Source organism: Capsaspora owczarzaki (genome assembly GCF_000151315.2).
Source record: "Capsaspora owczarzaki ATCC 30864 unplaced genomic scaffold supercont2.7, whole genome shotgun sequence".
NCBI lineage: Eukaryota > Filasterea > Ministeriida > Capsasporidae > Capsaspora > Capsaspora owczarzaki.
Genome location: NW_011887298.1, coordinates 744,475 through 754,128, shown reverse-complemented (window position 1 = coordinate 754,128; position 9,654 = coordinate 744,475). Strand labels below are relative to the sequence as shown.

General features: G+C 54.2%; 3 protein-coding genes across 3 annotated transcripts; 1 reads left to right on the top strand and 2 right to left on the bottom strand.

Moving 5' to 3' along the window:
• Positions 1-104: 104 nt before the first annotated feature.
• CAOG_04725 (hypothetical protein) lies at positions 105-2,620 on the bottom strand. Its single transcript, XM_004347422.2, has 2 exons — positions 2,304-2,620; positions 105-1,302 (listed from the first exon to the last, which is right to left on the bottom strand). The coding sequence occupies exons 1-2, from the start codon at positions 2,595-2,597 to the stop codon at positions 325-327; spliced, it is 1,272 nt and encodes a 423-aa protein (XP_004347472.1). The 5' UTR covers positions 2,598-2,620; the 3' UTR covers positions 105-324.
• A 425-nt stretch (positions 2,621-3,045) lies between these two features.
• Positions 3,046-5,498, top strand: CAOG_04724 (proteasome 26S ATPase subunit 3). Its single transcript, XM_004347421.2, has 7 exons — positions 3,046-3,250; positions 3,721-4,058; positions 4,201-4,327; positions 4,466-4,883; positions 4,975-5,056; positions 5,154-5,293; positions 5,387-5,498. Exons 1-7 carry the CDS (start codon positions 3,098-3,100, stop codon positions 5,437-5,439), a joined length of 1,311 nt encoding a protein of 436 aa, XP_004347471.1. The 5' UTR covers positions 3,046-3,097; the 3' UTR covers positions 5,440-5,498.
• Positions 5,499-5,524: 26 nt separating this feature from the next.
• Positions 5,525-9,609, bottom strand: CAOG_04723 (peroxisome biosynthesis protein). The gene is made up of 6 exons (XM_004347420.2): positions 9,213-9,609; positions 8,999-9,085; positions 8,811-8,925; positions 5,997-8,707; positions 5,750-5,934; positions 5,525-5,659 (listed from the first exon to the last, which is right to left on the bottom strand). Exons 1-6 carry the CDS (start codon positions 9,579-9,581, stop codon positions 5,569-5,571), a joined length of 3,558 nt encoding a protein of 1,185 aa, XP_004347470.1. The 5' UTR covers positions 9,582-9,609; the 3' UTR covers positions 5,525-5,568.
• Between the last annotated feature and the right edge of the window lie 45 nt (positions 9,610-9,654).

Sequence of the window (9,654 nt, the reverse complement as noted above, 5' to 3'; positions counted from 1 at the left end):
GTGTGACTGTCTTCTGTGTCTGCGTTTCGTCATAGTCTGCGCTTACAAGAACGTCCAAAATGAAAGCCACGTGTTTGCAATGTCCAAAACTCGCAGAGCACATCTAAGATAAGAATCAGTTGTGTATTAGGATGTAGAGGATTAACGACGAATAGGGATAAAAGGAGATAGCAGCAAAAGACAAAATACAAGAAAAAATCTAGACGACAAAACGGAAAAAAAAAAAATCAAATCATGTCAATCAGTTACTGAATGCTTCCCCCCCCCCCAAACAACTAGAAGGTAGCAGGGGGCGCGCAAAAGAAAGCTCTGCAACAAGCCTGCTTAGATGAGGCAGGTGCGGGGGTCGAACCAGGCGCTGCGGCCGTTGCTCATATCGCAAGTGCGCTTCTCGCCGCTGGACTGCCAGAACTTGAGGAGCCATTCGACGTGGAGCGAAGAGCGGGCAACGAGCGCAGGGGTGATGGGGTTGAGCTTGTTGATAAAGGTGAACATGGAGGTAAAGTCACCGGCGGCGGTGAACTGGTTGCCGAGCGAGTAAATAAGGTGGTGGAGCAGAGCAAGGGCCTCGGGAGTCTGGGCGCTAGTGAAGGGGTTGTGCAGGAGAACAGACTTGTCGTACTGGAAGTCGCCGTTGAGCACGTACGTCTTGCGGACGCGACCGCTGTGCCAGGCAAGAGCGCCAGCCTTGCGGCCTGCGGCGTCGGTGGCGACGTACAGACCAAGGTTGAGGGGCGAGGCAAGGAGATCGGTCAAGTCGGCGGGGAAGATTTGGCGGTTGATGAGCTCAGAGCTGCGAATAATGCGCTCCTGCTCGGCGCGGTCGGTAATGTGCTCAATCTTGACGCCGGCAGCGGTGGTCGCGTCGAGCGGGGTCTGGAAGGGCTGGTCCTTGCGGAGCTGGTAGGCAATGGACGAGTACGTGCCGAGCGTCTCGAAATCGGCCAGGAGCGAGTTGGACGCCTCAATCTTGCGCTGAACGCCCGAGGAGGTCACGTTGGTCTCAATGACATAGGCCGAAAAGTAGTCGGCCTTGTAGACCTTGCAGTCGCGCTTGACGGCGAGGCCGGTAATGTAGCTGCCGAGGCTGTTGTTGCGGAAGTTGGGGTTGACGCGCAGAAGGAACTGGTACGACAGGGTGCGCTCAATGCCGTCGACAATGACGGGGTGGATGTACGAGCGGTTGGTCGCGGCCAGCACGCCGGTCGTCTTGCACTCGATAATGTTGCCCTCGCCGCGCTTCTGGATGTCCTCGAATGCGAGTTCGAGGGGGAATTCCGACACGAGGTTGGTCTTGGTGCCCTGCGTTGCATCAATTGGAAAAAATAAGTCACAACGTGTGTGAAGTAAGAGCATGTTCGCATGTTCGCATGTTCGCAGGTTATCCTCAGAAACCGCGCCATTGACCGAAAAGACAAAGTGCAGTGAGGGTTTTTGTGTTTCTCGTCCCCCTTTTTCTCTCCAAGAGTCGTATACCGCCGTTCTCTCCTCGGCTAATCTCTCGCCTTGCTTCCCTTCGTCCCACAGTATGTGTGTGTGTGTGTGTGTGTGTGTGTGTGTGTGGGGTGAGGTCTTTGATTTGCCATTTTGTTTTTGTTCAAACCCCACGCCATCATCACACTTTGCTGTTCCTCGTTGCTTTTGCTTGCGTGTTCTGCCTTCTCCGGTCTCCGTACCGCCACTGAGTGACTGGCTGTTTGTTGCTTCTCTACCCGAGCCACCGTACGCAATCATGCCGACACGCATGAACGACGAAAGGCAAACAGACCCGAAAGAAGCACAAAACGCCGACAACAATTGGCAGAAACGCGCGCGTTTTGCTTCGTTCTGCAGCTCGTTCGCTTCGTTCGCTTCGTTCGCTTCGCCCTCTTCACTCAAGGACAAGCCACAAAGCAGCCATTGACTCAACACGACAAGTATGGTGTGTCTCGTCGAGTGGTGGGTTGCTGTTCACAACTGATGACAGAAGGTCACGGGGGTCACGAGAACACCACATGGTACAATTGAAATTTTGAACATCCCCAACAACGACCCTCTCTGAACACACTGCCCCCCCCCACTTGCCCCCACTTCACCACATTTGAGCAGCAAAGACACAAGCTCAAAAGCGACAAACAACGAGCTGAAGCAGAGCGCTGCAAACGAGAGCGGCAAAAGTCAAAGAAGGAGGTTCGGCAGCCCGTGACTTTTTTTTTTTTTTTTTGGTTGGTTTCTGTTTTGCTTCCTTCAACCGTCGGTTCGCTCGCCCTTGTGCCTACGTGTTGTTCACTACAAGTGTGCAAACGCGTGCGCACGGTTGTTACCTGTGAGCACATGCGGTCGAGCTCCTGGAAGGCGGCGTCGTCCTTGCCACGCTGGTAGAAGCGCACGTTGAACAAGTCCTTGACGGTCATCTTGGTCGAGACAATCGAGTCGTCCTTGGTCGACACGAGGCCCTCGGCGCCCTTGCTCGCGGTCGAAGGCGGGGCAACGACGGTGGCGGCAGCAGACTTGGCAGTGGCGGCGGCGGCGGCAGAGGCAGTCGCGGGGCTCGAGATGCAGCGGGCGAGCGAGACGAGGCGCGAAGTGGCGCGTGCGTTCGACGAGAGCGAGAACATTTTGTGTATTGGACTAAAAAATGAGTGGAGATTAATTGAGCGTCCAAATTGAGATTTGAAGGAATCAAAGTGAAAATGTCAAAAATAGGTGAAACGAGGACGAGTGTGGCAATAAAAAGAGCTTCATTGTTGAACGAAACGTTGAAAAGCGATTTCAGCTCTGAGCTCAAATCTGAGCAGCTCGAACAGAACCCTTCTTCAGCATACACAACGATGGAAGGTGTTGATGCACACATCCACTGCTTGAAGTACACCGCGCAGCAGTTGGATGCGGCTTGAGTGCGGCTGCGAACAGCAATTCGCTGAAACGGGAGGACACCATTCATTCGCTCCGGACTTTGCCGTCCTCCTTCCTTCTCTTTTGATCGAGTATGTTCGGTCACCTTTATCACAGCGATGCCTGTTTCGAATGATAGTCGATGACTGCCAAACCCAATAGAGAGAAAGCGCACTCTTTTTTCTTTTCTTCTTTTTTTCCAATCTTCTCAACTCTCGACAAGATGGCAGAAGAGCAAGCGGCTCAGCCCGCTCCCATGGACACGCTGGAGGGCAACGCACTGCTCGCACAGACGGATGGCCTTGACGAGGAGATCCTGCGCCTGTCGACCGACGAGATTCTTGCTCGAACCAAGATGCTCGAGAACGAAATCCGAGTGCGTTTTTGAAGAGCCTCCTCTCTCTCCCACCCGACCCCCTCCTCTATTGAAACACGATCAGTTGGGAAGACATTGTGCATTGACGAACGCGGCCATCTCCAGCCACCAGCCGTGTCAGCGGAGCGAGCGAGCGCCACAGTCAGACTGCCCGTCATCCCTTTTTTTTCTTTTTTCTTCTTCTTTCATGTCTTCCTTCGCCGTCCCCACCGCACCGAGACCGACGCTACACATCGCAGACCACTCACACATGGCAGTCCAGCAATCTCAGAAACGCCACACAACGGAAGCCAGCAACGAACGCACAGACGAAGTGGAGAGCAAAAACATTCGCGAACGCTGCGTTTTTCGCGATCTCGACTCTGTTTTTTTTTTTTTTTTTTTTTTTTTTTTTCCAATGGCAGTTGCATTAGCATTCAACAAAAACCAAAAGCCTCACTTTTTGACCTGTCCTCGCTGCGTTATTTCAGATCTTCCGCTCCGAGACGACGCGCATCGGTCACGAAATTGTAGACATGAACGAAATGGTCAAGGAGAACCTGGACAAGATTGCCGTCAACAAGCACCTGCCGTACCTGGTCGGCAACATTGTCGAAATCCTTGACTTGGAGCCAGAGGATGGCGGCGATGCAGGCTCGCTCGACCTCGACTCGCAGCGCAAGGGCAAGTGCGCCGTGATCAAGACCTCGACACGCCAGACCATCTTCCTCCCAGTCATCGGCCTCGTGCCCCCGGAAAAGCTCTCTCCCGGAGCGCTCGTTGGTGTGCACAAGGACTCGTACCTGATTCTTGACACACTACCTGCAGAGTATGTTTTCTTGCTCGTTTGTGGTTGTTGCTTGCTGGCTGCATCTCATCGGTGGCGCTTTTGTTTTTGCTGTTTTGTTCGCTCTCTCTCACTCTCACTCTCTCTCCCACTCTCTTTACTTTTTTGCCCTGCCGTACTCCAGGTATGACTCTCGTGTCAAGGCTATGGAGGTTGACGAGAGGCCAACGGAAGAGTACAACGACATTGGCGGCTTGGACAAGCAAATCCAAGAGCTCGTCGAGGCGATCGTCCTCCCCATGACACACCGAGTACGTTTGCCAGCCTCTCTTCTTGCTGAACTCGAGAATGACACAGTCCGGCGTTGCTGTTACTTTTTCTTTGTTTCCTTTATGCTCACACCACTCTCCCCCCCCCCCTTTTTTGTTTTTTTTTTTTCACCCGTGCAGGAGCGCTTCCAAAACCTCGGCATTCGCCCGCCAAAGGGCTGCTTGCTGTACGGACCCCCCGGCACGGGCAAGACCTTGATGGCACGCGCTTGCGCTGCCCAGACAAATGCCACCTACCTCAAGCTGGCCGGTCCCCAGCTCGTTCAAATGTTTATCGGTGATGGTGCCAAGCTGGTTCGCGACGCGTTCGCCCTCGCGAAAGAGAAGGCGCCCGCAATCATCTTTATTGATGAGCTCGATGCCATCGGCACCAAGCGTTTCGACTCGGACAAGGCCGGCGATCGTGAGGTCCAGCGCACCATGCTCGAGCTCCTCAACCAGCTCGACGGTTTCTCGTCTGACGACCGCATCAAGGTCATTGCCGCCACCAACCGCATTGATATTCTAGATCCCGCCTTGCTACGATCCGGTCGTTTGGGTATGTTGCAAGTTTCTGGCCTGGCAGAGGGGGGGGTTGTTGGTTTGTTTGCCCGCTGATTGCATTTCTCGTGCTTGCATCTCCATCCTAGATCGCAAGATTGAGTTCCCATTGCCAACCGAAGAGGCACGAGCTCGCATCATGCAAATCCATTCGCGCAAGATGAACGTCAGGTAAAATTCAGCTCTTCTCGCTGCCAACAAATCTGCTGCCAATCAGTTTGGTCGCTAACTCGGTCTGCCTTTTTTTTTTCGTCTGTTCACATTCCAGCCCCGACGTCAACTATGAGGAATTGGCACGCTGCACAGACGACTTTAACGGTGCCATGCTCAAGGCTGTCTGCGTTGAAGCTGGTATGATTGCTCTTCGTCGCGAGGCGACTGAGCTTGTGCACGAGGACTACATGGAAGGTGAGTCGCTTTTTAGTATTTCGTGTGATGCGTTTGGTTGGCCTGGACCCTGTTCTTGTTGCTCACTCTCGAGACGCTTTTCAATCTCTTCAGCATTGCAAGAAGTTCAAGCAAAGAAGAAGGCCAACCTCAACTACTATGCTTAAATTGCGTGTTGTTGTTGTTGTTGTTGTTGTTGTTGTTGCCCTCATATTCCCAAATGGACATATCCCCCTTTTTAAAACAATGACCACTTCTTTTACATGGCTAATAATGACAATAATTAAAAAAAGAAATCAAGCCAGCGAAACTCGAGAATCTGGAACAAAGCCGGTGCTATTCTTTGGCCCTTCAGCCGGCAGTCCCTCTTGCGCGAACGCCGTATACCTAGTCAACAGACGAAAACCAAACGTTAGGGACGGGAGAGGATGGCGACGAATAAATCCACCCCCTCAAAAAAAAAAAAAAGCAACTTACTCGCGCTCGAGCCGCTCGCGTTCAGGACCGGCAATCGAAGGCCGCGTGGTCTGAAGAGCAGAATGAACGTGCTCTCGGCGAATCTTGACTACATTGTGGCCTTTTCCGCCTTGCTCTTGCTGAGAGGAGATTTGGAGGTCGGCCGTGCGGGAAGCCAAACTCGAGTTTCGCAGAACAACATCCACCTGTGCGTTCTTGTGAGTCGCCTTATCAACTCTCAGAAACAAAAATTAAAAAGAAAACTTACCATGGATTCCAATCGCCGAGTTTGAGCATACGATGTCGAATGGGCTTCTTCCTCGCCCGCAGTAAATGAGATAATGGTTGGCTTGGAAGCGCAGTCTTCTGTACTGCCCTCTGCTTGTGCTGCGGTGGATGGCACGTCAAGAAGCTTGTGCACCGCAGCGAGTTGGGCGTTGACAAGAAGCGACTTTAAATCGGCTCCAGTGAAACCCTCCGTTTGCTGAGCCACCTCCAACCAAGCGTCCTGCTCACACAGCTCGTCGTCAAGCGGGAGCGAACGTGACAATGCCGTCAGAATGGACTGCCGATCAGACTCTGTCGGAAACCCACAGTAGACGCTCTTGTCAATGCGTCCAGGACGACGAAGCGCCGGATCAATCAAATCCGGACGACTGGAAGCAGCGAGCACAAACACGCCTGACAGTCCTTCCACGCCATCCAGTTGTGTCAAGAGTTGGTTGACAACACGGTCAGTCACTCCAGTGCTATCGTGGCCTCGCCGAGGAGCCAACGAGTCAAATTCATCGAAAAAGAGGATGCAAGGCTTGGCGGCGGCGGCACGCGCAAACACGTCGCGCGTTGCTTGTTCACTGGCGCCAATGTACTTGTTGAGCAACTCGGGTCCCTTCACGGTGATGAAGGAGAGACCGCATTCTCCTGCGACGGCAGACGCCAAGAGCGTCTTGGCACAGCCAGGCGGCCCATACAGCAGGACGCCCGAGCGCAGGCGCAAGGGACACTGCGCAAACAGCTCGGGGTACTTGGCAGGCCACTGAAGCGTCTCTGTCAGCAAGGCCTTGACAGACTCCAAACCGCCAACATCTCGCCAAGTCGTGGCGGACGTTTGCAGAGGTAGCCCACGCAGTCGGCTGGGAGTGAATCCCCGCATGGCCTCTTCAAAGTCCAGCATCACAACATCTGCGGAAGGAGTGTCGGTGGGTGGGTTGCGTGCCAATCGCAACCCTCGGACTGCGCGAGCGCGCTGCACCACCAACGACAAGTCAGCAGCCACATAGCCATCGGTCAACTTGGCCATGGCCCTTGCAATGTCGCTCACATGAGCGGGAGCCTCGACAACGCGAGTGGTCAACAACGACGCAATAGAAGCATTGATGCTCTCGGCAGTGGTTTGAGGCAGGGGTGCTGCTGGCGACAAGAGCGAGGTCAAGATTGCCTGCCGATCGCTCTCGCTCGGGGAAGCCAGCACGGCAGAGAAATCAAATCCCGCTGCGCCTTGAATCCCATTCAGCAGCATGGGGTGCACTGCCGTGGCAGTCCGCGCAGATACGAGTACAATGACCGAGTCATTCCGCTTGTGACACTCACTGACCTGTGCGAGTAAAGCGATCGCGAGGGTGGACGACCTGGCGCGGCTTTCAGGATCAATACTGTCATCGTTGTCCTCCTCCCCGTTACCACCACTACCGGCAGAGGCGGCGGTGGGCATCAGGTCGTCAATGTTTTGAAGCCACACAACGCAGGGTTGCGTCGCGCGAGCCAGTGCAAACGCATGCTCCAAATACCGCTGGATAAATGGCGTACGCTGCCGTGACAGTGCCGTGTTGCCGGACGATTCGGCAGGGGCGAGTATGGCGCTGCAGGGAGGCTGATCTGGGTCGACGCGAATGGCGTTCGCGACAAGACTGGGGTCGTGGGCAAGTGAATGGCACAAGCCCTCGCACAGCAGAGTTTTGCCCGTCCCAGTGGCACCTGTGACGAGAATGCAGCAGACAGAAGGTGCGAGGGCAAGCGCTTGAGGCAGCAGGCTTGCGCGTGTTTGCTGCAAGTGCACAGCTTTCGCAAGAGTGGAGGCAATTCCTTGTAGTTGTGCCTGGTAGCCACCAAACCACTCTAGTGATTTCCACGTCAACGGTACGGGTAGTGGGGAAGAAAGCGACGGCGATGGTTGCGGATTGGCCTCGAGCGGACGAGGAACGGAGAACGGTGGTGCTTCGGGTCGCTGAACGCTCACGACAAGGCCACTCGCCGGCAAGAGACCGGTGGAAGAAGGTCGCATGATGGAATAAAAGGAGGCATCTGCATCGGGATTGCTCAATCCAGCAGGCAGCACTTGTGCGGTGATGGGATTGCCTGCAATCGAAAGCGACACTTCGAACGACGCTGCAAACACAAATGGAGCATTCGACGAGTGATTCCAGTAGCCGTGCAAATAAGCAAAGAACGCAGCACGAATGGCGTCGTCTGAAATGTCGGGAGAAGGTGGAGTGTCGAGGCCGAGCTGGATGCATGAAAGCGCAGTCGCAGCGTGAGCAGAGAAGGCTGACGTGTTCACTCGTGTGTAGTTTTTAATCTTGTCTGACGCAAGTAGCCTTGAAAGGAAAACATGGGAGCGAGCGGGTGCTGGTCCGTCGGGAAGAACCAACCCCACTTGTTTCGCGGCGTGGATTTGAACATAGATCGGTCCTTCGCCGAGCTGGTCACGAAGAGTGCCCAGTTGCTGCGGATTGAGTGACACAAACGGGTAAGCGTCCGAGAACAGGGGTTCGGTAGACGTGGTGGTGGTGGTGGTGGTGGTGGTGGCTGCGACTGGCCACGGCTGGATGCGGAAGTTTAAATCGATGGTTTTCACTGGCGGAGTGGTTGATGTGGTCAACTCCCGTGCAGGGCCGGGGAGAGATCGCACCTTTGGGGCAATGACCAGCTCAGTTGAGACCCCCAACTCGACACACTCTGCCTCGCTTGGTGAAAAGGAAGCTGTCCAGTCACAAAACAAAAAAAAAAAAAAAAAAAAAAGTACGTTGGATTGAGATTCAATGATTGTGCTTGCTTTGCCAATGGAGACAGTAATCATGCTTACCAACACGACATCGTATGATGGTATGGCCTCCCACGCGCAGGGGAAAGACCAATCCCGTAAACGCAACTCGCAGTTGCTGGAGGAACATTTCCTCAATTTCGCCCGCATGCAGTTGCTAAATGATCGAGTGAGTTCCCTCCGACATGTATACATACATACGCAAGTGCACGGACAATGAGTGTGCTTACCATGATTTCCCAATCGTCGCTCGCGGCAGGCTCCAAATCGACTCGAGTTGCTTGCGGAATTCTGGTCGAGACGAGATTGATCATGAACTGGCGGAAATTTCAAACCACAACAATGTAACCTCCAAGTGAGACATGGTTGAAGAACACAATTGAGAAGACCTCAGCAAACTTGGCAAACTTGTCAATCTGAGCAGCTGCGTTTCCGTTTCCGTACCGAGTCTCCAGATTTCCAACCCAGCTCACGGGCCAGGGTCGTGTCGAGCCCGATACTTGCACTCGGTGCACTGAATGCAGCTGCTGGACTTGCTCGTGACGTCGTTGCCTGCGTCGGCAGCACAAAGTCCTCGCCTGGCCAGGTCAGGAACGCCGCCGTTGTGGTGCTTGGACTTGGCTCCCCGTCGCTGCTGCTGCTGCGCACGACTCGGTAGACCCCGCCAGGACGCAGGGTGAGCGATCGTGGACAACTGGACGCAGCAGCAGTACCAGCAGCATTGGAAGACGATCGCCGCAGCCACGCTTCAGGCAGGCGCAGGAAGCAATCACGATAGGCACCGCAGCGCAATCCGACTTCCGCTCCAGCCATATCAACCAATGAATCAGTCGAGTGAATCAGAATCACGACTGAATGAAATCAGACAGAATCGCGAGACTATCAA

Bases quoted from the DNA above. Each gene is read 5' to 3' on its own strand.
- CAOG_04725 (XM_004347422.2), bottom strand. From the start codon at position 2,597: ATGTTCTCGCTCTCGTCGAACGCACGCGCCACTTCGCGCCTCGTCTCG. The intron at 1,303-2,303 runs GTAACAACCGTG...GATGCAACGCAG, and splicing joins TCGACCGCATGTGCTCACAG to GGCACCAAGACCAACCTCGT.
- CAOG_04724 (XM_004347421.2), top strand. From the start codon at position 3,098: ATGGCAGAAGAGCAAGCGGCTCAGCCCGCTCCCATGGACACGCTGGAG. The intron at 4,328-4,465 runs GTACGTTTGCCA...TCACCCGTGCAG, and splicing joins TCCTCCCCATGACACACCGA to GAGCGCTTCCAAAACCTCGG. The intron at 5,057-5,153 runs GTAAAATTCAGC...TTCACATTCCAG, and splicing joins TCGCGCAAGATGAACGTCAG to CCCCGACGTCAACTATGAGG.
- CAOG_04723 (XM_004347420.2), bottom strand. From the start codon at position 9,581: ATGGCTGGAGCGGAAGTCGGATTGCGCTGCGGTGCCTATCGTGATTGC. The intron at 9,086-9,212 runs GTACGGAAACGG...AATTTCCGCCAG, and splicing joins GTTGGAAATCTGGAGACTCG to TTCATGATCAATCTCGTCTC. The intron at 5,660-5,749 runs GTAAGTTGCTTT...TCTGTTGACTAG, and splicing joins CGCGAGCGGCTCGAGCGCGA to GTATACGGCGTTCGCGCAAG.